Raw genomic sequence first — 17,492 nt, forward strand, 5'->3', positions numbered from 1 at the left:
TATTTTTTTTAACTTTTGGTACTTCAACTATTATTTGATATTAATATTAATACTTCAGCCTAAAAAGTAAACCTTTCAACACCAAAGCACTGTTGTTACATAGTGTTCTTACTGAGCACTATAGCTGACCAAACAACACTGAATGGTATTAAAATAGAGAAACGTCTCAAAGGTAAAAACACTATAAAAATAGATGTTTTGCCTATTTGCTGTGAGGCAAATGCTGCAAAAAAACAATCATAATCTTAAACCGAGAAGCTGAAAGAGAACAATTGTGGAAGGATCACCTTCAGTGTTAAATTACCTCTGATGGGGTAGCCTTATACAAATACTGATCAAAGTGTTCACACATAGAGCTGATTTTGAACTCTTGACAAAGAACAACATCAGTTTTTCCGCTGTTACTGAGTGCAGATATTGATGTTTACTCATTCATGGAGCTCATATGGCTTTGGGGCAACTGTTCAGCACCTTCTACAGTATATACATATATTCTTTAATAAATGAAATGTTTCACACTCAAGAATTTGCTGTGTATGTGTTTGGTTTGGTTCCAGCTTGTTATTTCTTTTTGTTGTACCTTACTGACTGTTCTGGTCTATGTTTTACCTTTCTGCTTTGCTGTGTTTCACTTTGTTCTTCTGATTTTGGTTCCTTTTTATGTTTGTTTAGTACCACTAAGATCTGCTGCGTCCCTCTTTTTTGTCCTGATGTACTCTCATAGATCAATCTGTACTTACAGAACTTTCATGTTCAAGCCTCTAATTGCTAATATTCTATTGTTACTTCTAATAGTTTATGGTTAATGCTGCCTCGCTGCTCTTTGGTGAGATACCTTCAGTGCAGAAAAACTGCTTTTGAACAAAGTAAACAAGCATTGTGATAGTTTAGGGAAAAGAGTATGGGGAGAAAGAGGGGGAGAGCATACAGAAACGAAAGGAGGAAGGAAAAAAAGAGCAAGCGAAATGGAGCTCAAAAGGGGAGAACTACGGAAGAAGACTTTGAGAGGTAACAGAAAAGACGGTAGTGAAAAAAAACTGTGGTAACAAGCTGAAACAGAAAAAGGCAAATTAGATCAATCAGACCTGTGTAAGTCTTTTTGTGACTAAAACTGGAATAATCTGTGTGATTCCCTTTGATTATATTTACCTTTACTATGTACTTATTGGGGATTAAAATGATAAGAAAACTGTGCTTGTGGTAATTTATTATTTATGGCAATACACTGAGTATGCACAAACATGATCTATGTTGATTAATATATAGAGTAGAGTATTTTGCTACCAGCAATATATAAGAAAAGTAAGGATTTATTCATCACAACTGAAAGAGTTCAAATAAATTTAAGTAAAATTGCTCAGAAAGGTAGAGTCAGGTATTGTTTTTGTTGAAATGGCAAGTCAACCAATCATTAATGTCTTTCTTACAATTGCCTAATTTCACTGCCATTCCTGTGTGTTTGTTAATGTTATAAATGTGGCATCACAAGTAGATTACACAAATGTTTATAACAGCTCTTTTTTAATCCCATTTCAGCCTACCTTGCATCCGGTTGTTATATCGTGGCCCCAGTGGTTCGGAGCACAGCGGTCACACCTCTCACCAATAGTGTTGGGAGGACAGATACATTGTCCTGTGTTAGCATCACAGTTATTTCCCACATGATTGCACTGACAGGCTGCAAGAGGGAGAGGAGAGGAAAGGAATTAAAGGGAACTTTACACAAAGTATGTAGAGGAGAGGAGGGCAAGTACATTATAAATGGTTTTGAATAATCTCTGAAGACAAATGTGTTTTACCTGTCAAAAATAACTAAAAAATAAAAGTAAACTTTTTTTTCCTTTTCAAAGGAAAAAAAAAGTTCTCAACAAAGAACTTCTAGTTCTTCTAGTTCTCAACAAACAGCTTTCTTTCCCACAGCATGGTATGCTGGCTAAAGGATTCCAAACTGGAACAAAAACAACATCTCTGGGATTGAGAACAGGGAAGTGAGCTTGCGACTTTTTGTTGGAAACTTAAACCTGAGTGAAACCTTTTGGTAAGAGCATGTATCAGGTTGGACTGTTGTGAATTTGTGAAACAGAGAAACAATGTCTTTATCAATATTACCTTCCAAGGAAGTATACGTAGCAGATGAAATGTTAACTGTTTATTAAAAGATTGTGGTGAATATTGTGTTCATCCTGAAAAATATGACTTTGCCTTTATGCAATAATATATTCAAATAAAATAGTTTCAGTTTCATAGGAATTTGAAAGGATATCTTTTTGAGTTACTGCATAAAGATTTAGCTGTTCATAGTGAGAAAGTAAAATCCCCAACTCTCATAATCCCCCCATGTTGTTCATCTCAATTTATTCTATACCAATTAATTTACATCACCATCATTCCCCAGAAAACTCAGTTGCCAATGGCAGATGACTCATTTTCTTGCATTTTCTGGTTGCATTGAAATGTCAATGCTCATAAAACCTGAAACAATCTTTACAGGGAACTTTCATCATTTTGTTGGTATCTTAATTGTTTTATTGCTGCGAAGTTTTGTAAAAATTTATTGGAAGGGCATGTAAATTGCTAATGAAGGTTATCTTTTGTCTGCCAGTCACTGAAATTTTCTGTCATTTTTTTTTTTTGGAAAACCACATGTCCGCAGTCTGAATCGTATTTGTATTTCGACTTGACTACAGTAAATTCCCTAGAACATTAAACACAAGACAGCATATTATTCCTGCAGCCTGACCACTGCACTGTGGTATCGATCTTAAAATGAAACAAAGGCAATAATTCCCAGTACTATCTAGTCTTTCTGCTGTATGACCAGATTTTCTGGCTAACTTGTTACCGTTTTTCTTGGCTGTCAATAGTGGTTGGCATCAATAATATACTGCATGAGGAGCTTTTTGGGAAAAGCTATTCATAGTGGTACTTAAGGTGAATCAATGCTTAATCCTCATTTTGGGCATCACAAATAAAGTCTGCAGCAGCTGTTGCCCAGGTTGCCAGGTTTTTAGGGCATATTTCCTTATAAAAAAAGATGTTACCAGGAATAGACATTTAATGATAAAATGACATGATATAAGACACCTTCAGGCTACAGTAAGTAAAAATTTCAGCTCTTGCAACAAAAACAGCTAATAACAGTTTATTGCTTCCACATGTACATTTTTTTTTCAGTTCACCACTGATACATCTGATTAATATTGTGTTTCACTGTATTTTATGTCAGCTAGCAATAATAACTCTTACTCTGAAATGATAACCACATCTGACTTGTAGACTGCAGTACCCACCTATTAAAAGCTAGCATTAGTCTGAGCAAGTTGTAGTATGTGAAAATGAGCTTATGTAACGTATGCTAAACAGCCGCCCCCGTCGCCGAAAGTGGCATCTACAAAATAAGGGTACATTGCACAAGTACACAAGTGTCCTTATGCCAGCAAACTTTCTGTCAGTTAAACTTATTTAACATAAGCCACAATACGCTCCCGCTCATACCAGACTAACTAATTTACCAGACTGAGTGTAGTGAATTGACCAAGAGTGAGAAGTAAATTGGTAGTTCTGGGGTTGTTTATGTTTACTATGTTTTATATTTACCATCTATAATTTCCTACCGTTAACTGTTTGGTATTATTTATAAGGGACCTCACAAGTTTTCTCTTTTGTATAATTAAAGTTCTTTCAGGCGACAGATTGCATTCTTATTTTTTTGTATGCAGGCAATGTCTATATTTCAAATGTACTGTTGTAAAATGTTATACAGGGCTGCAGTGTTCATAGTTTAGTACGTCATACTGCAATGATCTTGGTGAATGTGCTGCGCAGCTTCCACCACCAGTTGGTGCCTTTGAGTAGGTTAAGGAAGTTTTGAGGCAGCAGTAATAGAAAGAAGAGTTTTTTGGTCAGTATTGTTCATTGCAGGTGCTATTAAAGACCTAGTAGTTTTCAGCAGCAGAGAAGACATGCTGGGGGGCTAGAAAGTGTGCATACAGTGTCTTCAGAAAGTATTCTGACCCCTTTTTTTCCACACACTTAAATTTGAATTTACAAAATTGCCATTTTTGCCCACCACTCTTTACTCAGTAATCCATAACGACGAAAACGTGTTTTTAGAAATTTTTGCAAATGTATTAAAAATGAAGAACTGAAATCTCTTATTCAGAAAACTTCTCAGACCCTTTGTTGTGACACTCCAAATTGTGGTCAGGTGCCTCCTGTCTGCTTTAATTATTCTTGAGACTGCATGCGAGAGCAAAAAGTCATGAAATACAAGGAACTCTCTGTAGACCTCCGTGATAAAATTGTAGCAAGGCATAGATCAGGGCAAGGGTATAAAACCATTTCCAAAGCTTTGAGTGTTCCAAGGAGCACAGTGGCCTCAATAATTGTATAATGGGAAAAAAAAAAAAGTTTCAGAAGTCTTCAGCAGAGATGGGTGAACCTGCTAGAAGGATCACAATCTCAGCAGCACTCCATCAATCAGGCCTTTACGGTAGAAGGGCTACATGGAAACCACTTTGACTAAAAGCCGTATAACAGCCCGCTTGGAGTTTGCCAAACATTTAAAGGACTCTGCAACCATGAGGAAAAAGATTCTCTGGTTTGATGAGACAAAAATTGAACCCTTTGGGCAGAACTCAATGCACTATGCACTATATACACCAGGCACTGCTCATCGCCTGGCTAATACCGTCCCTATGGTGAAGCATGGTGGTGGCAGCATGATGCTGTAGGGGGGGCTTCTCAGCTGCAGGGACAGGGAGACTGGTGAGAACTGAGGGCAGCATGAATGCAGCCAAATACAGAGAGGTCCATTGAAGAAAACCCTTTCCAGAGCGCAGGTGATCTGAGACCGGGGCAACGGTTTCATCTTTCAGCACAACAATGGCCCAAAACACACAGCCAAGACAACGCTGGAACGGCTTTGGGACAAGTATCTGATTGTCATTGAGTGACCAAGCCAAAGCCCAGACTTAAACCACATAGAACATCTGTGGAGAAACCGGAAGATGGCAGTTTACGGAAACTTCCCTGAGGGAACTTGAGAGGATCTGATGGAGCTTGAGAGGATCTGCCGGGAAGAATGCTATAATGCTATAGCTTGTAGAGACTTATCCTCTACAACCCTCTACAAGATTCGAAGCTGTAATTGCTGCCAAAGCAGCTTCTACAAAGTACTGAATTAAGGGTCTGAATATTTCTGTAATTGAGAGATTTCTTTATTTTATTTTTAAATAAAATTTTCTATTTTGCATTTCTAAAATCCCTTTGTCGTTATGGCTTATTGTGTAGTGTAGAGTAATGGGGAAAAAAGGCAATTTTATCAATTTACAACTCAATCTACAACACAGTGTGCAAAAAGGAAAAAGATCCAAATACTTCCTGAAGCCAATGCTGCTTTGGTTTTTTATGTAAATTGCAGAAATAAAGTCACTACAAGTTACGCCACATTCCAGCATCCGCTGTCTCTGGCTGCATCCCAAAAAGGTGTGTTTTTTATTGGGCATGAATTCAACTTTTCATTTGTAATGTGCCATGTATAACCTTTAACTTGAGGTGTAAATAATGAAATGTGACTGGTGTTAAATTCCAAATGATTTAACTCTGAATCATTGCTACTGGAAGATCAAGAGTTTTCAGTAAATTTGTGAAAACAAAATTAGCTGAAACACTCATAGTTCTATGTATAGCACTGATCATGATAACAGGATGGGAAATATAGAAAAAAGGGTTAATATATTGTAAATAAACAGAAATCTATAAATTAAATGAGCAACATTTGATTCATTTAAAAAATCGCTTCCTTAAACATTCTGGATATAATAATTATCAGCTGTTATGGTGCTTATTCACCAGCCAACATGCATAAAAAAAGCGCCATAATTTAATGGTCATGTCATTATTATTCTGTGTTCAACTTTCAGAGAGATCCATATCAATCAGCAGTTAGCTTCTCTAAGCAACATTTCATCTTTCCACTGTCCACTGAAGATGTTGGGTCTAAATTCTTTAATTTGATCTTCAATGCTTCCTTCTGTCTTTCATTTGTCCCTTCCATCATGTATCTATATGTATGGATGGGAGTTTTGTTTTACGTAGCTGTAGCTTTTGCCAAGGTGCATGTTTCATGACCCTGGGGACAGTTGCTCAACTATTTATAATACACAGTGTAATGTTAAAAATAGACAGTCGTCGATGGCAATAACCCCATGAGGAATTCATTACTTCTGCAAGTCTAATTTTTATAATATAGGAATTTTGATGTTTAGCCATAGATGCAAACTGTATTATCATGCCTTTGTGAAGCTAGAACAAAGGAAGTGCCCACACTGACAAAGTACTGTATTTTAAAATACATAGCAGCATTCAGATAACTGAAGCCAGAGGTTGGAATTCAGAACATTTTTTGCAATGTTTAGCATTTTTTTTTTCTTTCCAAGTATTCTAACTTTGTACTGCTTGTGGGTAAAAAAGATTTTGCTTTGCAATAATTATGAAATGATGTGAAGGGATGCACATGCATTTTTGAAAAGACATAATAGCTTTTGAAACAGAATTACTCTGCAGACAGTCTGTGTATACTCTAAATTAAAGGGAGGAAGAACTGAGCAACAGCTTAATAAGGACATCATTTTGTGATGGCTGCCATTGCAAATTACAGTAGTACAGGATAAAAGTACAGGCTTTCCAGTGGAAAGAGCTATACTTTTGTCTGTGGGCTGAACACAGTTAGCCCACTTATTAAAGAAACCCAATCTATCCCACTGTCTATGCTTACGTGTGCAGCCGCCCTCCTGGAAGTTGAAGAATCCTCGTGAGCAGCGGTCACATTTGGGTCCGGTGACGCCTGGCTGACACCGACACTGACCAGTTTCATCACAGTCAAACGACTTGGAACCAAATGAATTACAGTGACATGGGACGCACTGTCCACCTGTGGCGATGCCATGGGTCCGAGGCTGGAAACACACAATTAAAGACAAGGGCAGTTATGAATTGAGCTAAGAACAGATAGTAAAGTTAAGGTGAGTTGGAGATACACTCAAACAACTTGAAAACAAGCAAGTCACAACATGAGATGCAAGACTCATTTCCCAAGACTATATAAACTGAAATTACTGAACTTTTTTAGTTGCTTTTGCCATCAGTTTAGAAGCAAACTGAAAACTGCATTAGTCCTTTGAAAGCTGTCTGACAGTCCCAAAATGCCTCCTTGTTGCTAAGAAAAATTCATGCATGCCATGCATGCTGGTATGATATCATGATTTTCCTGACAATAATGTCATTTACAACACACAATTCAGGAACAACAAACATTTTGAGTTACTTTAAGAGGTGACATTTTTTTTATGGTGCCTCATTGGCACAATGGTACTAAAATGTGTTCAGGACCGCTCATTATGTGTATGATTCCCCCTATGATGCGCAGAAACGTATTTCACAGAAAAGCACAGAACCAGCCATGCTAGTGAAACCTTTACAAACCAAAACATACACACACCTCCCCTTCCATGCAATATTTTAAAAATCCAGGCCCAAAAATCATGACTTCCACAAGAACAAATACTTAAAAGCTATTTTCCTTTGGCAATGCATGTCTCTGCATCTATAAAATTTTTGCAACCAAGTAAACAGAGACACACCCATGCTACTTAAAACACACCACTGTAATCCACATGCAGTGTGTGTTACCCCTGTCTTAGGCCTGTACGCCCCCCTGGGACAACCCCCTGTGCGGGGTGGCCCCACCCATCTCTGCTGCACAGTTTCCATAGGAATGCGCTCTACTGGCCGCCGCGTCTCTCGCCTCCCGTAACCTTGGCGCCGCAGGTCACAGCGTCGGCCCACAAAGCCAGGGCGACAGATGCAGCGCCCCTCAACATCACAGCGCTGAGAAATAGAGCCGTGAGGGCCGCAGCGACAGGGAGCACACTCCTGACGCTCAGCATCCCACCAGCAGTTAGGCTGGACCAATCACAACGCAGATGGGTGGAGCGAGTGACAGGGGACCAATGAGAATGAGTGAGCAGGACAAATATAAACAACAAACTGAAATTACAAGAGGTGAAAAAAGTAATAAAAATAATTATTTAACACTATTCTTCATCATTGTAATAATTGTATTATTATTACGATTATAGAGTAGAGAACCAAAAACTTACACCAGAAAAGAGAAAGCAGTAGACTATGGATAGCCTTTATCCAACCAGCAATATCAGTTACATTTTAAACAACAGTACCATTTTGTATGACGTATTGATTTAATACTGAAACCCGGTTGTCCTGCAGACTTTACCAGTTACGGTCTGCTTATAGCTGAAATAATAAAAACTTAACAGCGGTACTTTAAAATATACATAGCAGATTGATTCCTTTAGGGTATTGATTGAGTTACAAGGACTTAGAGGCCCTTAATTCGTCATATTACCTCATTTATAGTGCACCAGCAAGCACTAGTGGTGAATTACAATTTTAAGGAACATAAATAAGCTTTTGACCTACCAGGTACCCACCACATTGTTGGTTAATTACATTTGATGTAAAGTAATGAATAACAAAGTGTAATACAATTAAGAGCATAGTCAAAATAGCTGTGTTTGGGGTTTGAACATTCAAAACCATATGATATTGCAAGATTACAACTAATTGGTACAGTATACTGCAAAATAAATGAATAAAAATTCTAAACAGGAATGGTGTCAACACATATTGGCAATAATCAGTAGAGATTACTGGCATCTCTCAAAATACTTACCATGCACTCACCACACTGTCTTCCAACCACATTTTCTTTGCACTGGCACTGTCCAGTCTCCTTATTGCACACCTCATATACCGAGCCATTAGTATGGCATTGACAGGCTGCAGGAGAGGAGAAGAGAGGAGAGGAGAGGAGAGGAGAGACCAAATTTTACATGAATTATTATTTCCTAAATGCTAAATTTCAATATGAGAACAAACTATAATAACACATATTGGTTTAACAATAACATAAGTTGGTGAGTGTGTTTACTTCACGCTACAGTGGGCTGCATAAGAGCTCGGCTCCTGCTTAAAGTCTTCTTCAGGATTAGCTGTAAATAAGCACTTTAATATCCTGTTCACCACACTTTAGAGAAAACCTTCTAGTGGAAAAATAGATTCTTCAGTTTAGGGGGCTGACTTAGGTTTGCCAGATTATGTTTTGTATATAAAAACTACTATGAGCAAGTATGAGCCTAAATGACAAAGCAAGGCTACAGCAGAGAAAAACACTTTTTCATTCATTTGAGAACGTAGATTTGCCGTGTTTGTTCTGATTAAAATCTGACGCAGAAATCTGGACAAATATCAGCACAAATTCATTTCTGTTCATACTGAAAAAAAGTTAAATCAAGTCACAGGAAAAAACAAAAAGCATCTTTTGAGCCTTCACTTCAGAAAAAGCTGCAATCCCAAACAATGAGTGAACCTCTTTACCACTTCCAATTCAACCAGAACACTGACAAGACATTTAGGTCTGAACAGTTCACTGATGCATAAATACATAACTTTTGTCTGGGAGGGAAATCTATTTGGGTCTGTTTGTGGCCCCTAAAGTACAAAGATAAAGAGTGCACAACACAAGGGAGGAAGCAGTGGTTGATTCTGGAACGGAAGAAAAAAGTATACCTTGTGAGCTCTCCATTCAGAAAAAGTAGCCAACAATTAGTGAACCTCCTTCCCACCTCAACTCAACACCGAGAACAAAACATTTAGGTCTGAAGAGAGAACATTTCACTGATGTATAAATACATGATCTTTGGGTAAGAGAGGGAAGTTTTAATTTTTCAAACAGTGAAATGTACTACAACTTAAGGCCCCTCAGACTGCAAAGACAAAGGGTGCACAATATATCCACTGAAATTAAAAAACAATGGAAGAAGAACTACTTGTCTCTGACAGTGATGAAACAGATAGAAGGTGCTCCTCATGCACATGGAAGCTAAAAAACTGTCAACAAAAAAAGGGAAAGGGAAAAAAAGGGAATAAACATCCCTGAAAAAACAAGCAGTCTCCTTCAAAGTCAAAATTAAGCAGTTATTTGAGAGTTTATTCCCTTCACTTTCACTGAAACTTTATAAACCGTAAGAAGATTCTCATCTCTTACTGCTTCTCTGGCATATAAAAGATAGAAACAGATATATGAAAACTTATTTCCACATACAACCTTTCAGATCTTCCTCTCTCCGCCTCTCTTACTCTTTTTGTGATACTTTGTATGACTTCAAACTGAAGTTTGTGTGTTTAAATCCTACTGGGGAGAAAAAGACATACCCACACACACCAATCAAGCCCTTATATATACAATTAAAAGCTTAATTTCAGCTAATTCAGATCCCATCTGGTGGATTGGCTGTCAGAAGCACACACATATACACGGAAAGCTGCGCACACACACACACAAAAAAAAAAAAAAAAACCCACATACACCTCAAGAAATAAGTAGCATTCAGCACATCACACAGACACACATGCATATTTGTAGTCTGTTTTACCTCCTGCCACTCTCTCCTCTTAGATGTAAAAGAGACAGAAGGACAGACCTGAGTGTGGGGTGGGAAAGTGAGAGGGAGAGGGGTACAACAGATGTCCACACACACGAACACATACACACACACACACAAAAAAAAAGGGAAAGGAAAAAAGGAATAAACATCCCTGAAAAAACAAGCAGTCTCCTTCAAAGTCAAAATTAAGCAGTTATTTGAGAGTTTATTCCCTTCACTTTCACTGAAACTTTATAAACCGTAAGAAGATTCTCATCTCTTACTGCTTCTCTGGCATATAAAAGATAGAAACAGATATATGAAAACTTATTTCCACATACAACCTTTCAGATCTTCCTCTCTCCGCCTCTCTTACTCTTTTTGTGATACTTTGTATGACTTCAAACTGAAGTTTGTGTGTTTAAATCCTACTGGGGAGAAAAAGACATACCCACACACACCAATCAAGCCCTTATATATACAATTAAAAGCTTAATTTCAGCTAATTCAGATCCCATCTGGTGGATTGGCTGTCAGAAGCACACACATATACACGGAAAGCTGCGCACACACACACACAAAAAAAAAAAAAAAACCCACATACACCTCAAGAAATAAGTAGCATTCAGCACATCACACAGACACACATGCATATTTGTAGTCTGTTTTACCTCCTGCCACTCTCTCCTCTTAGATGTAAAAGAGACAGAAGGACAGACCTGAGTGTGGGGTGGGAAAGTGAGAGGGAGAGGGGTACAACAGATGTCCACACACACGAACACATACACACACACACAAATGTGCAGAAACACACTTACAGTACACAACTCACATTGATTTCGGCTTCACAGAGAAATGCAAGACGGCATGCATGCTCTCCCACACGCGTAAACAGTCACACATCGACACACATCGACACACATGCAGATGTACACACACAACCGATTAAACATACAACAAAACATGCACATATACGTCTGTCTCTGTTTCACTCAGTCTCTCACACAAAATCTTTCAACCCCCCCCCAGTTTCACCCTTTGGCGACCATCTGGACTCCGTTCTGTCAGTCGCTACAATGCAAGCCTTCTTGTGGGATAAAATGTTGCTTTTTGTTGTGTGTGTGTGTGTGTGTTGTTGTTTTTTTTAATTTTCAGAGCTGGCCTTGATGGTCAAGATGACAGTTTTTTGCAAATATGAAATAAATTATGTTACCTAGCAATCAGCAGTCTATCATAACTATAAACTGCAGGAATGGTTACTGTGCATTTACTCTACATTATTAACACTTCAATGGTGCGTTGGTGTGATCTCCAGACGTTATACAATCTATTAAGTATACACACATTGCACTACATACCAATTGCAAATTGAGTCCACATTCAAGGTAAAAAAGTAAACATAGAAGTAAGAATTTTCTGTTCCGAAAGATGTTGTTGAAATATTTGCCACACTATCTATTTCATCCTTATTTCTACCACCACTGTTTGCAGATGTAGCCCAGATGTAGTTATGCCTTGGAATTTACAAGTAGAACTAGAAGGCATCATACAGTACCCCATGCAGTAGCAATAAATATACACTCACTCACTCGCTTAATTAAGAGCGCCACCACAGCTGCCTATTCATGCAATTATCCATTCAGCCAATCATGTGACAGTAGTGTGGTGTATAAAATCATGCAGATACAGGTCAGGAGCTTCAGTCAATGTTCACATCAAACATCAGAATGGGGAGAAGATGTCATCTCAGTGCCTTTGACCGTGGCATGACTGTTACTGCCAGACACGCTGGTTTGAGTATTTCTGAAACTGATGTCTTGGGATTTTCATGCACAACAGTCACTATGGTGCGTTTACTCGTTTACTCACGATGGTGCGAAAAACACAAAACATCCAGTGAGTGGCAGTTCTGCAGAAGGAAATGCCTTGTTCAGAGAGAGGTCAGAGGAGAACAGCCAGACTGGTTGGAGCTGCCAGAAAGGCTATGGTAACCACTCTTTAAAACTGGGGTGAGCGGTAAAGCATCTCAAGAATGCACAACACGTCAAAACCTTCAGGCACACTGGCTACAACAGCAGAAGACCCATCAGGCAGTTGAAGACTGGTCTGATGAATTTGGATTTCTGCTGAGGCACACAGATGGAAAGGGTCAGAACCTGCCTTGTGTCAACAGTCCAGGCTGGTGGTAATGGCGTAATGGTGTGAGGAAGGTTTTCTTGGCACACTTTGGGCCCCTTAATACCAATCAATCAATTGGATGCTACGGTCTATCTGAGTATTGTTACTGACCGTGTGTATCCCTTTATGGCCACAATTAACCATCTTCTAATGGCTACTTCCAGCAGGATAATGCCCCATTTCAGAAAGCAGAACTTGTCTCAAACTGGTTTCATGAACATGACAATGAATCATTGTACTTCAGTGGTCTCCCCAGTCACCAGATCTGAATCCAGTAGAACACCACTGGGGTGTGGTAGAAAAGGAGATTTGGCAGCATGAATGTCCAGCTGACATATCTGCTGAAATTATTTGACGCAACCATGACAACATGGACCAGAATCTCAAAGGAATGTTCCCAACATCTTTTGGAATCAACAGCATGAAGAACTGAGGCTGTTGGTGTTCCTAATCAAGTGCTCGTTGAGTATCAGACTTTACATAATGCTTAACCTAACCTTTAGTTTCTTGTTTGTAGCCTGGCTGTTAACATTCTTGCCTGTTCCTTTTCGTTTTTCTAAGCAATTTACATCCACAGCAGTTGGTTTATGTGATTATCTGTTTGACCTTTTTATCTATGTTTATCTAGAGAATGTCAACTGCGTACACATCCTGCTTTTAAATTGCCCTTCACACAGACACTTTTAGGCATCCATGCACAAACACTTTAAAGTGACCACTGAGCAGATCAAGTGGTGAAATTCAGGGTTAAGCTGTTTGACTGCAGACATCTCAAAAGTAGGTGTTGAGTGAAGTGCAGCTGTTTGTCATTCCTCATTGTTCCTCATCTCTTCACACTCAGAACTCAAGAGCTGGGATTCAAACCACTGACCTTCGAGCCAAAGACCTCTTTAAAGTCTAAGCCACATCATGCATAAAAATCCAATGAAGGTAGTCTCGACGGATCATCGATTTTTTTCCTTTTTACTTGCACTTATACACAGTACAATAAGTGCAAGTACATATTTTTCTATATGGCAAAGCATTCTGAATCTGACTGATCAACAGTTTGGCCACCGCGTGCTGTTATCTTATATAAGATCAATATATATGATCAATATGGGTGCACACTATAATATTTTCCTTTATCTAATATACATAACAGAAAATCACAGTAGAGATTTGGCTCACAAACCTGATCGGATCTGACCTGACCGAACAAGTATGTGCTGTTGCGAAACGATTTTTTCTTAATTCCTTCAGGTTGGACGTCATTTTTGGCATCAGTTTTTGTTCCTAAATCAGAGCATGTGAACTACTGTTTTGGGTTCAAAAGTGTCGTCTGCCCTTTATAGACATAAAGGAGGCTTTAAGCTTGTTCTACGTCCATATATCAAAAATATTAAGAATTTCAGATCAGCAAAAATTTACTTTGTCTTCACAGAAAATAAAATGTGAGGAAATAATCAAACCACTTTGGCAAAAAAAAGTGGATGTTTTTTAAAATGTTGATGCGAAATTCAGGTAAGGACTGATCATACAAAGATGAGCAGTTTGTACTGGAAATGACACTGTGATAAAAAATTCAGGTTGTCACTTTTTCTTACTCATTAAATGCTTCATTGATTTGAGCTTTGGCTCAGGTCAAAGCAGAGTGCATGTTTGTTCAGACTTTTTATTTTTTAGGCTCTTAATTTTACTTTACTACACTTTGGGACCTATCAGTACCATAAAAAGTCGGAGCCTCAGTACAGAGGACTGAAGTAGACAGACCATTAAGAGTGGTAAAATTAGAATTGTTGAGTTGAGTTTTCGCAAAGATCCCCAAAGAGTTTATTGATCTACTGTATAAAGCATCTACAAAACATTCATTAACTGTCAGACACACAGGAAGCATAATTACATTATTGAATTACTACATATCCACTTTGTTCCAGTGATTGAACAAACGTGTGACAATGCAATTCACACATCCTCTCAACAATTTGCAAACAACTTTTCCTCATGTGAGAAATGGTCAGAGGAGTTAATTTTCTTGAATTTATTCCTCAGACAAACTGCTTTGTGATCAAGTCTGCTTTCGAAATGAAACCATTTTACATTCCCCGACTGAATTAAACAGAACCTCTGTTAGGAGGAGACACATAATAGCCGCAGCAAAAATGGCTGTAGATGGTTACTCTGACATCGAAAGAAAAAGTAAAGGATTTTTACAGTCTAATTGTGCACAAATGGACTCAGCCTGAACTCTCCTGCTCCACTCAATAAAATTCATTAAGACTGGGAGCGATAGGGAAGGCAAGGTAGACAGAGTGAGAGAGAGAGCTAGACTGATGGAGGTGGAGAGACGGCGAGAGTTGTTGTGTTTTAATAATTCCTGATGGTCTTTTGTCATTCGTACAGGATCAATAACAACCCTCCATCTCCCAGACAAGAGCAGCCGATCAGCACTGTAGGAGAGCAATAGATCAGGCTGATTAATCAATAACCATTTAGCTGGGTGGAGATGGGAAACAACTACAGAACAATGAACTATCAAATACACATTAATACTGTCTGTCAGCCTGTCTGCCTGCCTTTGTGCTTGTCTGACGGTTTTATCTGTCTATTTATCGGTCGGCCTGTCTATTGTTCATTGTGAGGTTTCTATTTATTAATCTGTCTTTCTGCCTACCTCTCTGCTAATGCCACTCTTTTCGTCAACAGCGCACGCAAAGCGCCATCCGTATGTCTGTATTCACTGCCATCTCTCTCTTTCTTGTTCAGTCTCACGCTCCTCTTTTGTACAGGTATAGTTTTTTATTCTCACTCTTATACACAGCTGGCAGTCAGTGGGCCGTTCCAACATCACGCCTCCTATGAGCACAGCTGCTTGTCGATGGACAGTCACACACATGCACACCACACACTCCAGATGGTGTACCATCTACTCAGTGTTTTAGTCAAATGATTAAAGGTATAATTTAGATTAAAATTGAGTTTCATAAAAAGTTATACTCTTCAGTGTAATGTCCCTGCTGAGACATGCAAGCTGCACTACAGGCTTTCTTCACAATGATTCATTGAAAAGCAGATAATGTTTTCTCTTAAAGCCCGTATGTGAAGAATCTTTTAATCTGATTACAGAATCTTTCCAATTATTCTGAAGACAAAACTGCTTTCGTCAATATGTTGCTTTTACCCAGGTCATTCTCTGTATCCCAGGGTCAGTCTGTGGGGATGGAAGGTAGCCTACTGTGGTGGCAGGCAGTGTGTTTTTCCTGCAGCAGTCACGCTGTCCACTCTCGTCAAGACAGCATTCGGCTAATCTGATTGACTGAAAACATCTGAACCCACGGCAGTTGTGTGCTAAAATGTAGATGCTAGGAGCTTGTCTCTTCACCTCTGCCATGATGTCTGTCCTTAGAATACTGAGCTAACTTCTTCTTATACCTAGCTGGAGACCCATAGTAGGTGGTGTGTGACAAAGTGCCGAAAAGCGTTATGCACTTCTCGCGGGAGATCGTACCCGCTCAACCCAGGTTACATAGAGCAAGAACAGGTGTTGGGAGCACGGCGTGTGAATGAAAGAAGCACCTTTCTCCTTACTACAAGTCAGTGTACCACCAAAATGATTCTGGATCTGTTATTTTAAGGTATGATAGTTGCATTTTGTTGCTTTAAATAACAAAATGACCGGAACCTCATGTAGTAAAAATGTGTATTTTGTGAATATACTACAAGGTACTGGACTTTAATGCGAGCCTGTGTAACCTTTGCTGAAAAGCAGCCGCTGTTGCCACACAAGATCCAATTACATAATAACGCTAAGTGCTACATGCAGTGTAACACAGAGAAGCAAAAACTAATTTAGTATTAACCTCATTGAAATATTTAATTACTCACATTTATATTTTTGCATTAGTTTACTACTTCCTTGTTTACTATTTTTGTTAGTTTTTATGGACTAAATGTACCTTCCAACTGTGACTCCAACTACATCAACAAATTCAAGCTACTGATAGATTTGTTTACTTTCGATGTTTGTTGTTAGTCGGTTTACTTACGTAGGCAGTTTTTTGCTGTGACAGCATCTCCATAGTAACCATCAGCACAGCTGTCGCATGCCGCACCGCCATAACCTTGCCGACAGCGCAGACACTGGCCTGTGATTGGATCACAGCTGCCGGGTATGGATAAGTCCAGGTTGCCATGGCAGTCGCAGGGCTGGCAGGAGCCTCCTGGTACAGTGGGCTCGCCGTAGTAGCCGTTGGAACATCTAGGAGGCGGCAGAGAGACACAGAAACAGTGTGCTAATGCTGTTTAATACTGGATGTGCTGTAAAAGATATCTGCTGTCTGGTAAAATAATCAATAAAAAGAGGAGATGTTGGAATATTTTGAAAGCTCTAATATTTTCTATTTGGCATCAAAAATGTGCATGTCAGCACCATTTGCAAGCATGCCAGGTCTTGGCAGATTTTTACGCCGGAGATTTCCAAGAGTATCTCACTTTTCTACAAACACAAACTCATGCAATCAAAATGTTCTAAAAGGTGGTATACTCATATAAAATCCTACACATAGGGGCGTAAAAGTACCTCAACAACTGATCACAACCCAACCCCAGCTGGTGCGCTTTTATGTTGTAGCAACAAGATGTCATCCTGTTATTCTCCTTCTCACAACACAATTTAGGGATAATTTGGGATAATCCCGCATTGGGTCTTACTGAAAGAGTGGGCATTGCAATAATCTCTCTTTAAAGTGCAGTTTTGTTCTGCTTTCATGCAAGAAATAATACTTAAAAATGCAGTTTTTGTCAGCTATTATCTACAAGGAAATATGT

The 17,492-nt window shown here is 38.9% G+C and overlaps 1 protein-coding gene across 6 annotated transcripts in view; it reads right to left on the reverse strand.

Annotated features, from left to right (window-relative positions):
• Window positions 1-17,492, reverse strand: part of lama2 (laminin, alpha 2) — a 197,738-nt gene that overhangs the window by 80,217 nt on the left and 100,029 nt on the right. For all 6 annotated transcript variants that reach the window (XM_040125505.1, XM_040125503.1, XM_040125507.1 and 3 more), the window contains exons 21-24: window positions 16,712-16,923; window positions 8,756-8,862; window positions 6,779-6,959; window positions 1,542-1,678 (exon numbers count right to left, since the gene is read on the reverse strand). In XM_040125505.1, the coding sequence (XP_039981439.1) occupies window positions 1,542-1,678; window positions 6,779-6,959; window positions 8,756-8,862; window positions 16,712-16,923 (637 nt within the window). The remainder of the gene's footprint in view (window positions 1-1,541; window positions 1,679-6,778; window positions 6,960-8,755; window positions 8,863-16,711; window positions 16,924-17,492) is intronic.

Source organism: Xiphias gladius, chromosome 4 (genome assembly GCF_016859285.1).
Source record: "Xiphias gladius isolate SHS-SW01 ecotype Sanya breed wild chromosome 4, ASM1685928v1, whole genome shotgun sequence".
Taxonomy (NCBI): domain Eukaryota; kingdom Metazoa; phylum Chordata; class Actinopteri; order Istiophoriformes; family Xiphiidae; genus Xiphias; species Xiphias gladius.